A 15,975-nucleotide genomic window follows, 5' to 3' on the forward strand; every position below is an offset into this window, starting at 1 on the left:
CCCCACTTCATTCCCACTATACCTTACTCTGTGCAAACACCTATGTGCATAAAGCACTCAATGTGATTCCCACGTGTCTACCTCAATTCCAACAGTGCCTCATGGGTCTGAGTGGAACATACCATCCTTGTTACTCATACAATTCTGCCTACCATCCTGACCCCAAACCTCCTCATCCAGAGATGGGAAATTGTCCGATGCCTCTGAACACATTCCACCCTGCTTTCCTGGTCTTGTCACACTTGCTCTTCCAAGGACTGCTTCCCACAGGAACCTGTCACATTATTGTAGTGGAATAATGCACTACAGAGGAAACACCCACTGTAGTGGCCACAATCTGAAGCCAAAGCATCATGGTCCAACCTCAAATTTAGCAAAAATATGCTAAATTATGTCACCGCCAAATGCTTTATGCAGAACCTGTGTAGAAACATACTGCTTTTCTATTCTTTCCAATCAGAATTGTACTGACCTCAGCAGCTGTGCTTTGGTTCTAGAGAACAATATGTTTTAAAGTGTTGATGGGAAAAAGCAGGTTATGCTCAGGAGGAGCTTCTGCATACATCACCAATATATTCTCAGAGCAATGGAGACCCCAGCCTCAGGAGAATGTGAAGACTCATAAGGCACAGTAGTGACTCTAAGACATGCTGCAAATTACACTCATCCAGGGGTTGTTTGTTGTAAATTAGTTATTCAGAAATAATCATTTTAAAGTTTTTATTTGCCCAATATTCAAATTCATACCATACCACTGCTCTGGGAGATGATCACACACTTCCCAACTCCCTTTCTATGCCATAGTAGGTGGGTGTTCAAGCATTAACCCTTGGGAACCATATGTAAGGAAGTAACATCCAGGAAAACCTTCACTTGAATGAAGAAACTTTCCACCTCATGGAGTTGAGCCTGCCTCTCACTGCAGTGTGTATCGTATTGTTTTAAGGTCTCCACCTCTCCCTTTAGGATGTAAACTTCTCCTTCAACTGGAAGATCTCAGCCAAAGACTCCAGAGTGTTCAGGGCCTGGGTCTCCTCTAAAACTTCCTCCCATTGTTCCCCTTCATTTCCTGCAGTATGTTTTTTTTAAAGATGTTATTTATTTATTTGAAAGACAGAGATCACAGGTAGGCAGAGAGGCAGCCAGAGAGAGAAGGAGGGAAGCAGGCTCCCTGCTGAGCAGAGAGCCTGATGCGGGGCTCGATCCCAGGACCCTGGGATCATGACCTGAGCCGAAGGCAGAGGCTTTAACACACTGAGCCACCCAGGTGCACCTCTTGCAGTATGTTTAATACAAAGTATTCAGACCATTGGATGTTTCATCTCCTAGGGCATGGTGTAGTTTTCTTCTGAGAACTCCCCCCCCAAAATGAATAATGCACATATAGCAGGCCACAAAGACCTTAGACTGTAGTAAATCCAAAGTGAGAAGGGACTCAAATGCTCACTTTTCTGAAGAGTTTCAAGGCAACCAGTCATAGAGTTTTGGGTCAAGTTTGTGTCCCTGTGGCTTCTTAGCCCACTGCAATCTTGAGATGCAGGTCTTTTGGTTTGAAATCTCCCTGGTGTCCATAACTCCAGTGGACACATCAGTGAGCAATGCTGAACAGGTTTGGAGGTCTCACAATCTGACACCAACTGGCAAGCACAGTGTTTGACTGCCCAGTACTCTGCAGAGAAGGATGGATCTCTGTCCAAGGGCACATGGTGAATCTGCTGACCAGGTGTCTTCTTTGCCTAATGCGGAACTGCCTTATTGGTCTCCAGGTCCATGGGCACATGGTACAACTGCTGTTCAGGTGTCTGCTTGTCCTATCAGACATCTCGGTTATTGGTTCCCAGATGACCAATAACACGAAGGTGAGCCTGATTACCAGGTTTGGTCAATCAGACAGCTGAATTTGTCTCCAGGCCCAAGGGCACATGGTGAGCTTACTATCCAGGTATCTGCTTAGCTTATCAGACAGCTCTGATGTTGGTCTCCGTGTCCAAGGCCAACTGAATAATTCACTGTCAATTTGCCTGCTTGCCTTAGTGCAGATCTGTGTTGTTCTTATTGACATCAAGGAACATAGAGTGAGCCTGCTATCCAGGTGACACATCTATCAATCTGCTGGTTTTTTGGTCTACAGGTCCAAGGGTTTCAATTAGCAATAATCGCGCCTCGGATAAACCTCATTGGCTACGATACTGCCACTGCGCAAAGCTAGGTCCAAGGGTTAATGGTAATCCCTCTCTCAAGGTATCTACTTAGTCTAGAGCCAGGCTTCTTTATTGGTTCTCAGGTCTAAGGGCACATGGTAAGCCTGCTTTCTAGGTGTCTGCTTGGGCTAGTCCAGAATTGATTTTTTGGCCTCCAGGACCAAAGGCACAAGGTGGTCTTGTGGTCCAGGTGCCTGCTTGGCTTGGTGAAGAGTTGCATTATTTGTCTCCAGGTCCATAACCAGTGGCACATGGTTAGCCACTGTCAAGGCATTTACTTAACGTATCAGAAGGCTCAGTTGTTTGTCTCCAAATCCAAAGACACATGTTGAGCCTGTTCTTAAGGTGCTTTCTTGGCCAAGGAAAGATTTGTTGGTCTCTAGGTCCAAGGCACATGGTGAACATGCTGTCTAGGTGTCTGCATGGCAAAACCAGAGATTCTTTCTTGGGCTCATGATCCAAGAGCACATGGTGAGTCTGCTGTCCAGGTGCCTGCATGGCCTAGTAGAGACCTGATTTTTTGGGTTTACAGGTCTGTGGACTAATGTTGAGCCAATTATCAATTTGCCTACATGGCTTGTCACAGAGCTGCATTATGGGTCTCCAGGTCCAAGGGCACATGGTAAGCCTGCTGTCAAGGTATATATTTGCCCAAGCAAAGAGCTGAGTTCTTGGTCTCAGGGTCCAAGGGCACATGATGATCCTCCAGTCTAGGTGTATTCTTGGCCTACTCCAGAGCTCCTTTCTTGGGCTCCAGGTCCAAGAGTACAAAATGAGTCTGTTGTCCAGGTGCCTATTTCGCCTAGTAGATACCTGATTTGTTTTATTTCTGGGTCCGTGGTCACATGTTGAGCCAGCTATCAAGTTGCCTGTTTAGTTTGTCACAGAGCTGCATTATTGTTCTATAGGTTCATGGGCACATGGTCATCCTACTGTATTGGTGCCTACTTGGCCAAGCAAAGAGGTGAGTTGTTGGTCTTGAGCTCCAAGAGCACAAGGTGAACCTCCTGTCTAAGTGTCTGCTTGGCCTAGTAGAGACCTGATATTTTGGTTTCCAGGTCTGTGGGAAGATGTTGAACAAGCTGTCAAATTGCCTGATTGGCTTGTCACAGAGCTGCATTGTTCATCTCCAGGTCCAAGGTTAGGCAAATGGTTAGCCTATTGTCAAGGTGCCTGCTTATCCCATCATACAGATCAGTTGTTGGTCTCCAGGTCCATGGATGCACGGTGAGCCCACTTTCATGATGCCTGCTTTGCCAAGCAAATAACTCTTTTGTTATTTTCCAGGTAAAATGCACATAGTAAGCCTCCTGCCTAGGTGTCTGCTTGTCTTAGCATAGAGCTCCTCTCCTGGACTCAGGGTCCAAGGACACATTGTTAGCCCACTTTCAAGGTGCCTCCTTAGCCTATCAGACAGTTCAATTGTTGGTCTCCAAGTCTAAGGCACATGATGACCCTGCTGACAAGCTGACTCCTTGCTCACGCAAAGAGCTGAGTTGTTAGTATTGAGGTCCACAGCAGGGGCTGGGCCTGTTTACTAGATGCCTGTGTGACCTATCTATAGCTCAGATGTTGATTCAGGTCCAAGGGATCATGGTGAGCCTGATGCCCAGAAAGATTCTTGGCCTCATATAGAGCTGATTATTTGGTCTCCATGTCCATGGGAACATGGTAAGCCAGGTTTCTGGTACCTGTTTGGCTGAAGAGAAATCTGAGTTGTCAGCTTTCTGCTACAAGGTCACACGTTAAGCTTGCTATCCAGGTACCTGCTTAGCCTAGCAGAGAGCTTAGTTCTTGTACTCCAGGTATAAATGCACATGGAAATGCTTCTGTTCAGGTGATTAATTTTCCCAATACAGAGCTGGGACATAGAACTCATAGTTTCTTGCCAAGTGGCAAGCCTGTTCTCTGGCTTACTAATGTAAGGGCCTACTTAATCAGAGGGAGGAATTTTGTTGTTTATGCAGTAAAGGTAGATTGACCTTATGCAGTAAACTTAGATTGACCCTATGCAGTAAACTTAGATTGACCCTGCCCCTCCCAGAGGAACTTACTTGCAAAGCCCAGATACAAGGGCCAGTCAGGCCAGATAGAGACATCCAATCAGTGGGGCATGTATATATCTACTAAGGTGAATTATAATTCAATTGGCCACCCATGTGTGACCTAACATGACTGTGCACTTTTCTCTGTGTATTGGAATCTTATTGACCACCTGTGTATAGCCTGGCTAAACTACCTCTATAAAAGTTAGTCTGTGAGGCTGAGAGGGGTCGCCTCTTTGCAAGAGATGGCCCTGACCAGTCAGTTTGATTCTAGATGCTTGGCGCGAAATACACCTTTGCTTGACCTTCACTTTATATCAGTCTTGCTCCTTTGATTACGGACCTTAAAACTTCCATGTGCCATCCTGGGCTGGCCAGCTTGAGGCATGTGGGCTTCTTGTCCACCCGGTGTCTGTGTGACTAATCTACCTAGTGCCAGATAGGCTCAGAAGAGTCCCACTTTGTGGTTCCTGGTGAGTGCTCTCTTTGGAGGACTGAATTTCTTTTTGTCATGCTGTGTTTAAAGGTTTATGGTCTGTGGGCTCTAGGTTGGCCAGGATTCTGGGGAATTAGCTTGTCCACTGCTGACCTTGTTTACACAGTTCATGGTCTGAGGACTTGTGTTCCAATGACTCATACTACATCCAGCAATACCGTGATTCCTTCTCCCAGTTCTTACTTGTTTTGTAAAATTCACTATCTTCCAGGTGTCTGGAGACATTGTACACGTTATGCACATCTGGGTCTGTGTGATGTTCAGGGCATTCATGTGCCCTGTGCTAAGCCGGGTTGGAGGGTTCCAGAGTTGTAGTGTTCCCAGTGTTCCCTCAGGACGTGGATTCACCTTTCCTGTACTGGACACAATTGTGACCCCAGAACTGAGCAGCCCAACTGGCTGAGAGTCCATGAAACTCTGATTCCCAGTGTCTCACTCCCACATGCCAAATGAGAATGTGTACCCGAGGACCTGGGCCATACTCATAGAATAAAATGGGTCTAGGAGCTACCATGTGCAGGTTTGAGGACTCTCAGGACCACAAAGGGTCTCAAAGGTACGTACCAACATGAAGGTGGTGTGTAGAGTGTTGTTGAGATGCCTGGGGTAGGGGGAGTGCGCAGGGGGATTTCCAAGGGCAGGGTCAGAGAACAGGACAGAGAAGTTGAGGAAGAATGTGTAGAGTTGTGACTGAAGTACCACCTCTCTCCTCAGTGCAACCTGGGGTGTTGCTGAGCTTTTATAACCATCCCAAGGCATCACAATGCTATCTTCATGTGATGTGACCACCATTTGAGGTAACCACCATGTCCTGGCCAATCATCAGGGAATTCTCAGATTGTCCAACGTTTGCACGTTGCTCTTTCCCCACCCTCCCCTATTTCCATCCGCCCCACCCCACTTCGGCTGCCGTGGTCGGGTCTGGGGCCTGCGTTGTAGCCCTTGCAGTTCCTTGGAAGCAGCAACTCCCCTCCCCCGCCCTGTTCCCAGTCCCCGTCCAGCCGCTGACGTGAAGATGAGCAGCTCAGAGGAGGTGTCCTGGATTTCCTGGTTCTGTGGGCTCCGTGGCAATGAATTTTTCGGTGAAGTGGATGAGGACTACATCCAGGACAAATTCAATGTCACTGGACTCAATGAGCAGGTGCCTCACTATCGACAAGCTCTAGACATGATCTTGGACCTGGAGCCTGATGAAGAGCTGGAAGACAACCCCAACCAGAGCAACCTGATTGAGCATGTGGCCGAGATGCTTTATGGATTGATCCATGCCCGCTATATCCTCACTAACCATGGCATCGCCCAGATGTTGGAAAAGTACCAGCAGGGAGACTTTGGCTACTGTCCCCGTGTGTACTATGAGAACCAGCCAATGCTTCCCATCGGCCTTTCAGACAACCCAAGTGAGGCCATGGTGAAGCTCTACTGCCCCAAGTGCATGGACGTGTACACACCCAAGTCATCGAGGCACCATCACACAGATGGTGCCTACTTTGGCACTGGTTTCCCTCACATGCTCTTCATAGTGCACCCCAAGTACCGGCCCAAGTAGTCTGCCAACCAGTTTGTGCCCAGGCTCTATGGTTTAAAGATCCATCCAATGGCCTACCAGCTGCAGCTCCAAGCCACCAGCAACTTCAAGAGCCCAGTCAAGACGATTTGCTGATTCCCCATCCCACCTGACCCTCAGTCTTTGACACCTCCGATCCTTTCCTGCCACCCTTTCAGGAACCCTCTATGGTTTTTAGTTTAAATTAAAGGAGTCATTATTGTGGTGGGAATATGAAATAGAGTGGAAGAAAAGGCTAAAAAAAAATTTCGGGTGACCAGTCACCAGGCAGATCAGCTGGCTAATTACTGATGGCTTTCTCAGTGACACTCTTGCTATCATCACCTGGAAACCACATTTTAAAGGAAAGTAGATAAGCTGTGCTTCAGGATGAAAAGTTAATATTTGACTTATATTTATAGTGAAGATCATGGTGATGCTGATTCAACCAGTAGAAAGCTAAATATGTCACTGAGAGGCACCATTCATTAAAACACTGACATGGATATTAATGAAGACATTGGCCATTAGAAAATTTCACAGTTGTTGGGCAAGTCAGATAGCATGGCAATAGAGAAAATGCTATTCTCAAATCCTCTATCAAAGCTTAAACATAAGTGAAGAATATGATAGGCACTATGTTCGGCACATCTTCCCACAATAAACCTGAATCTGGAAGGGATGAAACTGTGTCACAAGTAATTATCTTCTTGTCAAAATGACACTCAGCTCTCATAGAAAGGGAACAAAAAAATCCAGACTGTCTCCAGGTTCAGTCTTAATGTCCAACATCTAATCATAAAGTTCTGGAAAGAGGAGCTAAATTTGTCCCTACCTCAAATACAACTGCATACTTAACTCATTCTGAACACAAAGGAAATCCATCAGAGATGTGAGAATAAAGAGGCTGCAAGTCTACCAGTAGAAATGTGACCACTATTTGGAAAGCAGGAGGTTGGAGAGGTTTATCTGGTATTGTTAGGGTCTGTGATCAAAGGAACGAGACTGACACAAAGCGAAAATCAAACAAAGCTTTATTTCGTGCCATGCATCAGAAAGCAAACTGCATCAGAAAGCAAACTGCATCACAAACCAAACTGCATTAGAAACCAAACTGCATTAGAAACCAAAATAACCAGTAGGTGCCCAAGCCTTGCTGAGGACCACCACCTCCCAGTCCCTGGGGTCCCTCCTGGAGGCTCCCTGCCCCACCCTCACCATACCACTGGCCGCTCCCTGCGAGGCTGCACCATTGGCTCCTGAGAGGCAACTCCTAGGGGCGGCACTGCCAGAGGCAGCATGGCTGCTTGCAGCGGCACTGCTGCTGTTGCTGTTGCTGATGCTCCTGCTCCGGGCGGCGTTGCTCACAGTGGTGCCACTGCTGCTGCAGCTCGGGGTGGTGCTGCTTGCTGTGGTGCCGCCAGTGTTACTGCAGCTCTGCGGCTTGGGGCAGTGCTGCTCGCGGTGGCGCCACTGCTACTGCTGCTGCTGCTCTGCTGCTCAGGGCGGCGCCGCTCATGGTGGCGTTGCTGCTGCTGTTCTGCTGTTTGGGGTGGCGCCACTCACAGTGGCGCGCAGCCGCTGTGGCTCGGGGCAGTGCCGCTTGCTGTGGCGCTGCTGTCACTGCTGCAGCTCTGCTGCTCCAGGCAGTGCCACTCGCTGTGGAGCCACTGCCGCTGCTGTTCTGCTGTTCTGGGTGGCGCTGCTCGTGTTACAGCTCAAAGTGGCGCTGCTGCCGCTGCTGCTCAGGGCGGTGCCGCTCACGGTTGCTCGGGGCAGTGCCGCTCGCGGTGGCGCTGTCGCTGCTGCTGCTGCTCTGCTGCTCGGGACGGTGCCGCTTGCTGTGGCGCCGCTGCCACTGCTGCTCGGACTCCTCCAGCTTAAAAAAACTCCCCCTTCAGCCTCACAGACCATCTTTTATAGTGGTGGTTGAGCCCGGCCCACACACAGGTGGCCAATGGGATTTAAACTTACCATAGTTAATATATGCTCACCCCTCTGATTGGATACGGCTATCTGGCCTGGCCTGACCCTATATCCAGGGTTTACAAGTAACTTCCTTTTGCTAACCAGGCCCCTACATTCCCCCCTTTTCTTTGGAAATTAGTAAAATCCTTGACTTTTTTCAGTCAGTTCTACGTTCTGTTGTAAGGGGGTAATTTTGAGCATGTAATATTGGGGCCAAAAAATAACAGTAGTGCACAGTTGGCTGATGAGTTAGCCATTCAACATTTTGTATAACCTTTTCCATTTTTTTTCTTATTTCCATTCATCTAATTTCCCACCTATACATTTCATAAACAGGTAACAATAGGAGCAACAATAAACTCACAGTTTTTTAGTCTTAGCTTTAGTCCATGTCAGCGGGGTCTGTCACCTGCAGCTTCCACCTCTGGGGTCATCTTCGGCTCGTTTGACATGACCCGCATGAATCCAGGCCCTAATGCCTTCTACTTTTACTGCTGTGGGGTGGTTAAGATAACAGTAAATGGTCCCTTCCAGCGAGGCTCCAAGTTTGCCACTTGATAGTGGCATATCCAAGCCAAGTCCCCAGGTTGGTAAGGATGTGGTTCTACCTCTGTCTCCATCCCAGTGTGGACAGTCCAGACCCCTGAGTGGGCTTTTTTTAAGACAGACTGTAATGCCTGCAGTGACTGGAGAACAGATTGGTCAGTCATTTCCGCTAAGAGACCCTCTTGTAGTCGAGGAGGGGGGGGAGTCTCCCAAACATTATTTCAAATGGGGTCACCTTGCTTAAATAGGGTGTACATCGTGCCCTGAGGAGGGTGAAAGGAAGGAGATCCACCCATCCACTGCCAGTCTCCAGAATTAGTTTTGTCAAGATTTCTTTAAGAGTCCGGTTCATTCTCTCTACTTGCCCGGAACTCTGAGGCCGGTAGGCACAATGTAATTTCCAATTAGTGCCCCTGGCCCTGGCCAATGCCTGTGAGACTGAACTCACAAATGCAGGGCCATTTTCTGACCCAATTGCAAGAGGCAGCCCAAACCTAGGAATTATTTCTTTTAGTAGCTTTTTGGCTACCACTCCTGCTGTCTCATGTTTGGTGGGAAAAGCCTCTACCCAGCCTGAAAAGGTATCAACAAAAACTGACATGTCCTTGTACCCATATTTTCCAGGTTTCATTTCTGTAAAATCTATTTCCCAATAAATTCCTGGTTCCTTACCTCTTTCTCTTTTCCCTCTTCCTATTTTCGTTCTTCCCACATTAACTGCCAGGCATTGAGCACATCTATTGACTACATCCTCTACCATACGCCCTAATTTAGAAACCTGGAACTGCTTGCCTATAAGCTCTTTGAGTTTGCATATCCCCAAATGAGTACCCTGATGTATCTGGTCTACTAACTTCTTACCTAGTCTTCGAGGAAGAATTATTTTTCCTGCTTCAGTCTTAGCCCAGTCTCCTTCATAGTCCAATTTATCTCATTTCTGTAAATACTTTAAATCTTCTTCTGAATAATTCAGTTTTTCTGGTAGGGCTGGAGCTGGGAGTGTAACCAGTTCTTGCACTGTTTCTTGTGCTGCTTGCTAGTGGCTTGATCTGCTAATTGGTTTCCTTTTGAGATCAGATCAGTCCCCTTTTGGTGTCCTGGGCAATGCATAATGGCCACCTCTTTTGGGTCCCAGATAGCCTGGAGGACAGCCAATATTTCTCCTCTGTTTTTAACTCCTTTTCCTTCTGCTGTTAATAGGCCCCTTTCTTTAGAAATAGCCCCATGTATATGGAGAATAGCAAAGGCATACCTGCTGTCTGTATAGACGTTGGCGGTTTTACCTTTGGCCATCTGCAGTGCCTTAGTGAGTGCAATCAGCTCCGCTTTTTGTGCCGAAGTTCCATGTGGCAGGGCTGCTGTCCAGAGTCTCTGCCTAGGAGAAACTACTGCAGCCCCCACATACCTCTTTCCATTGACCATGTAGCTTCTCCCATCTGTGAACAGAGTCATCTCAGCATCCGGGAGGGGAATGTCTCTGAGATCCAGCCTTATTCCTGCAACTTGGGTTAAGACCTCCCCACAGTCATGTGGGTGGTCAGCCAGCTCCTCTGTCAGCAGCGTAGCTGGATTTAGCACCACCGGGGGCTGGAAGGTCACTCTTGGTTCATTGAGGAGGAAGGTCTGATACCCCGTCACTCAGGCATTTGTCATCCATCCGCTTGGTGGAGTCCGGAGAAGGCCCTCGATGGCATGTGTGGTGATCAAAATGAGATTTTTGACCCAAAGTCAATTTACTTGCATCCTTGACCAGGAGGGCCATGGCAGCAATTATGCAGAGGCAAGGGGGAAACCCAGCTGCCACTGGATCTAGTTTCTTACTAAGATAGGCTACTGGCCTTTTCCAAGGCCCCAGGGTCTGAGTTAAAACTCCTTTGGCCACCCCTGCTTTTTCATCCACATACAAGTGGAAGGGTTTGGTAACATCTTGGATGGCCAATGCTGGAGCACGCAGTAAGGCTGCTTGTAATTCCCGAAATGCTCCTTTGGCCTCAGCTGTCCACTCTATCATAGTGAGTCCCCCTTTTGCCAGTTCATAGAGAGGTCCAGCAATCTCTACAAACCGCGGTATCCACAGCCTACAGTAGCCCACTGTCCCAAGAAACTCCCTCACTTGTCAGGGCGTGGTGGGGCGGGGGTATCGGGTGATCACCTGTTTTCTGGACTCAGACAGTGAATGCACTCCTTCATGAAGATCAAAGCCTAGATAAGTGGCATGGCTCTGACAGAGCTGTGCTTTCTTTGCTGACACCCGATACCTTTTTTCCTGCAAGGTCTGTACAAGAGCTCTTGTCCCCCACAAGCATGACTCACAGTCCTCAGCGGCTATCAGCAAGTCATCAACATACTGTAACAGAGTGACTCCTGGGTTGGAGATTCTGTACTCACGCAAATCCTCGTGTAGGGCCTTGTCAAAAATGGTAGGTGAATTCTTGAATCCTTGGGGAAGTCTTGTCCTGGTGAGTTGGCCTTAAAACCCTTTCTGTGGGTCAGACCACTCAAAAGCAAAAAGGGGATGAGATTCCTTTGCTAAAGATATACAGAAAATGCATCCTTGAGATCTAAGACTTTATACACAGTTCTTTGGGGGCCCAGGAGGGAGAGTAGGGTATAGGGGTTAGACACTGTCAGGTGGATATCTTCAACCCGTTTTTTAACTTCCCGCAAGTCCTGAACAGGTCGGTACTCCCCAGTCTCGGCTTTTTTGATGGAGAGCAAACGTGTATTCCATGGATATTTGCAAGGAACTAGGATCCCATCTCCTCGGAGGCGGTTAATGTGTTTTCTGATCCCTTCCTTTGCTTCCCGGGAAAGGGGGGTACTGCCAAACATGAATAGCCATAACTGTCGCCTTTAATTGTACCACCACTGGAGGTTGTTCCTTTGCCAAGCCAGGGGGCTTCCCTTCTCCCCACACTTTGGGAAACTCGACCTGTAGGATTTGGAGAAAGCTCCCCCTCTTTGTCTCTTTGACTAGAACCCCCCAACCGCCCAGGAGGACTTGAACCCACTGTTGATCTACCAGCAGAGGGATGGGGTGTACTCGCATCCACTCCAGCCCTGGGGAGCATGGCCGCGTCCAGCTTCTCCCTGGTGGGCTATACCCTGGAGCTCCACAACCAGACAGACAGACAAAATCTCAATCAGGGTTTTTTCCAGAAATTCCGATGCTGGCTCAGCTCTCATCCTTTGATCCCGGACGAGCTCCCAATGTTAGGGTCCGTGATCAAAGGAATGAGACTGACACAAAGCCAAAATCAAGCAAAGCTTTATTTTGTGCCATGCATCAGAAAGCAAACTGCATCAGAAAGCAAACTGCATTAGAAACCAATCTGACTGGTAGATCCTCGAGCCTCACGCATTAGAAACCAAACTAAGCAGTAGGTGCCCAAGCCTTGCTGGGGACCACCGCCTCCCAGTCCCTGGGGTCTCTCCTGGAGGCTCCCTGACCCACCCTCACTGTACCACAGGCCGCTCCCAGCGAGTCTGCACCGTTGGCTCCTGAGAGGCTACTCCTGGTGGCAGCACTGCCCGCAGCGACGTGGCTGCTTGTGGCGGCGCTGCTGCTGTTGCTGCTGCTGATGCTCCTGCTGATGCTCCTGCCTGGGGCGGTGATGCTCGTGGTGGCGCCACCGCTGCTGCTGCTGCTGCTGCTGCTGTTGCTGCTGTTCTGCTGCTCGGGGTGGCGCCGCTCGTGTTACAGCTCAAGGTGGCACCGCCGTCACTGCTGCTTGGAGTGGTGCCACTCACGGTTGCTCGGGGCGGTGCCGCTCGCAGCGGCGCTGCTGCCGCTGCTGCTGCTCTGCTGCTCAGGGCAGTGCCACTTGCTGTGGTGCCACTGATGCTGCTGTTCTGCTGTTCTGCTGTTCAGGGTGGTGCCACTCACTGTGGCGCCGCTGCCGCTGCTGCTCTGCTGTTCGGGGTGGTGCTGCTTGCTGTGGCGCCACTGCCACTGCTGCTTGGATGCCTCCTGCTTAAAAAACTCCCCCTCCAGCCTCACAGACCATCTTTTATAGTGGTGGTTGTGCCCAGCCCACACACAGGTGGCCAATGGGATTTAAACTTACCATAGTTAATATATGCGCACCCTTCTGATTGGATACGGCTATCTGGCCTGGCCCGCCCCTATATCCGTGGTTTACAAGTAACTTCCTTTTGCTAACCAGGCCCCTACAGTATGACTTAGGCAAGGATACAGTGGAAAGGAGGGAGTGTACTTGAGAGAGATACCATAAAGTATTGTAAACAGCAGGTACAACGTCAGAACATTTTAATGCCTCGATAATGAAGATATGGTAGATACATACAATGTAATATTACTCAGCCACCAAAAATAATGAAAGCTTGCCATTTGCAATGATGTAGTTGGAACTAGGGAGTATAATGCTAAGTGGAATAAGTCTGTCAGAGAAGGACAATTACCATATGATTTCTCTTGTATGTGTAATTTAAGAAACAAAACCAATGAACATAGTGGAAGAAGAGAAAAAAAATAAAACAATATGAATATTGAGAGGGAGGCAAAGAAAGCATAAGAAACTCAACTGTAGGGAAAAAAGTGAGGGTGGATTGAGGGGAGGTGGCTGAGACATGGGGTAACTGGGTGATGGGCATTAAGAAGGGAATTTGATGGAATGAGTACTAGGTATTATATGCAACTGATGCATCACTAAATTTTACCCCTGAAATTAATTTAAAAAGAAGTAATGTCTTCAGGAACCTTCTATAGTTGTTTCCCACCAGCACATAGGAAGGTCCCGTTCATTACTTGAAAAAGTCAGCTGCTAAATGGAGCTGTCCCATTCCTGAGAATATACACAGGTTCTAGAGCTCAAGGGAGAGAATAATAGGAGAAAGGAGGGGCTCTCTGAAACCAGGGATAGAGTGGCTTCCCCATGAGGACCATGAAGAGAAGAAGAACTTTTGACCTAGGACTGTACACAAACCAAAGGGTCACACAAGACAAAGGAACCTGAAACAGAAATCATCAAAGAAGGGAACTAAAGGAAAATTATCACAGAATTGAAGAGTGGGTTGTCCCTAAAAGCCCAGTTATCTTTGACTCCTAGGTAAGCTGAGCGAAGCTAATTCCAGCTGGATTACCTTTGGGTTTTCATCATTCTCAGATAAACCTAATTCTATTTTATATGTATATACTTCCTGACTCATTTTTTGGAAGCATAGATGACACCAATATTGTGTTAACTTCAGGTCACATTATAGTGAATGGGCAGGTTTTTACCTTATACTATGATGACTACACATGTACCTATCATCCGTCACCAGAGACACTATGACAATACCATTGACCATGTTTCCTATGTTGTGCCTCTCATCCCCGTGACATATTCATCCAATAAGGGGTAGTCAGTGTGTCCTACTTCCTTTCAAACATTTTCCCATGCTCCCCTCACCTTGTCTCAGAGAATGATCTATTTGTTCCTTGTACTTATAGGTCTGATTCTGCTTTTTGTTTGAATGTTTATTCATTGTTTTGCTTTACAGATTTCACATAGGAGTGATATCCTACAGTATTTTTCTTTCTCTGTCTAACCTAATTCACTTAAGTGTGTGCAGTCTGGGTCCATCTGTCTTGTGCCAAAAGGTAATATCAGAATGGCTGAGTAATTTCCCACTGTGTATATGACACTGGTTTTTTACTATCCACCTATTTGTTATTGATAGTAAGATTTATTACTTTTTCAATTAAAAAAGCAAAAAGAAAAAATCACCCTATACTCATATCTGTGTAGAGTGTGGATATTTCCAGAGGACTTACATTATAAAACACTGTTTCTTGGGGCAAGATACCAGCTGTTTAGGGACCTGGTTTTATCTGGCCCCTTGAATTTAGCTGGATATTGTCAAATCATTCTGGGGATTTTAAAAAATTTATTTATTTATTATTATTTAATTTATTATTATTATTATTAAATATTCATTTTTATTTTTATTAACATATTATGTGTTATTTGCTTCAGAGGTACAGGTCTGTGAATCATCAGTCTTACACAATTGACAGTATTCACCATAGCACATACCCTCCCCAATGTTCACAACCCAGCCACCCTATCCCTCCACACCCCAGCAACCGTTAGTTTATTTCCTGAGATTAAGAGTCTCTTATGGTTTGTCTTCCTCCCCAGGCCCATATTGTTTCATTTTTTTCCTTCCCTTCCTCACATGACCCCCGTCCTTCCTCTCAAGTTCCTCATATCAGAGAGATCATAAGGTAAGCGTCATTCTCTGATTGACTTATTTCGCTTAGCCTTATACCTTCTAGTTCCATCCACATCACTGAAAATGGCAAGATTTTGTTTCTTCAGATGGCTGTATACTGTTCCATGTTGTGTGTGTGTGTGTGTATACACATACATATATGTTATATATATCTTCTTTTTATATATATAATCTTTATATATATAATCTTCTTTATTATATATAATATTCTTCTTTACATATATATAATCCTCTATATGTGTGTATATATATGTATATGTATATACATATATATATAATATATATAATATCTTCTTTATCCATTTATCTGTTGATGAATATCCAGGTTTTTTCCATAGTTTGGCTATTGTGGACATTGCTGCTGTAATAATTTGGGTGCATGTGCCCCTTCAGATAACTACATTTGTACCTTTAGGGTAAATACTCAGTAGTGTGATTGTTGTGTCATCAGGTACCTCTATTTTCAACTTTTTGAGAAACCCTCATACTGTTTTCCAGCACGGCTGCACCAGCTTGCATTTCCCTTTCACCACATCCTCACCAACATCTGTCATTTCCTGACTTGTTAAATTTAGCCATGCAGGCTGGCATGAGGTGGTATATCATTGTGTTTTTGGTGAGTCTTTTCCTGATGCCCAGTGATGTAAAGCACTTTTTAATGTGTCGGTTAGCCATTTGGGATGTCTTCTTTGAAGAAATATCTGTTCATCTGTCCATTTCTTGATTAGATTATTCGTTCTTTGGGTGTTAAGTTTGAGAAGTTCATTACAGATTTTGGATACTAGCCCTTTATCTGATATGTCATCTACAAATATGTTCCCCATTCTATGGGCTGTCTTTGGGTTTTGTTGACTGTTTCCTTTGCTGTGCAAAAGCTTTTTATCTCAATGAAGCCCCAAGAGTTCGTTTTGCCCTTGTTTCCCTTGCATTTGG

The 15,975-nt window shown here is 46.6% G+C and overlaps 1 protein-coding gene and 1 pseudogene across 1 annotated transcript; one reads left to right on the plus strand and one right to left on the minus strand.

Moving 5' to 3' along the window:
- Positions 1–2,055: 2,055 nt before the first annotated feature.
- LOC123939439 lies at positions 2,056–2,207 on the minus strand (annotated as a pseudogene).
- Positions 2,208–5,661: 3,454 nt separating this feature from the next.
- Positions 5,662–6,291, plus strand: LOC123938772 (casein kinase II subunit beta-like). The gene has a single exon (XM_046000448.1). The coding sequence runs from the start codon at positions 5,758–5,760 to the stop codon at positions 6,289–6,291; it is 534 nt and encodes a 177-aa protein (XP_045856404.1). The 5' UTR covers positions 5,662–5,757.
- The last annotated feature ends 9,684 nt before the right edge of the window (positions 6,292–15,975 follow it).

Source organism: Meles meles, chromosome 3, assembly GCF_922984935.1.
Source record: "Meles meles chromosome 3, mMelMel3.1 paternal haplotype, whole genome shotgun sequence".
Taxonomy (NCBI): Eukaryota; Metazoa; Chordata; class Mammalia; order Carnivora; family Mustelidae; genus Meles; species Meles meles.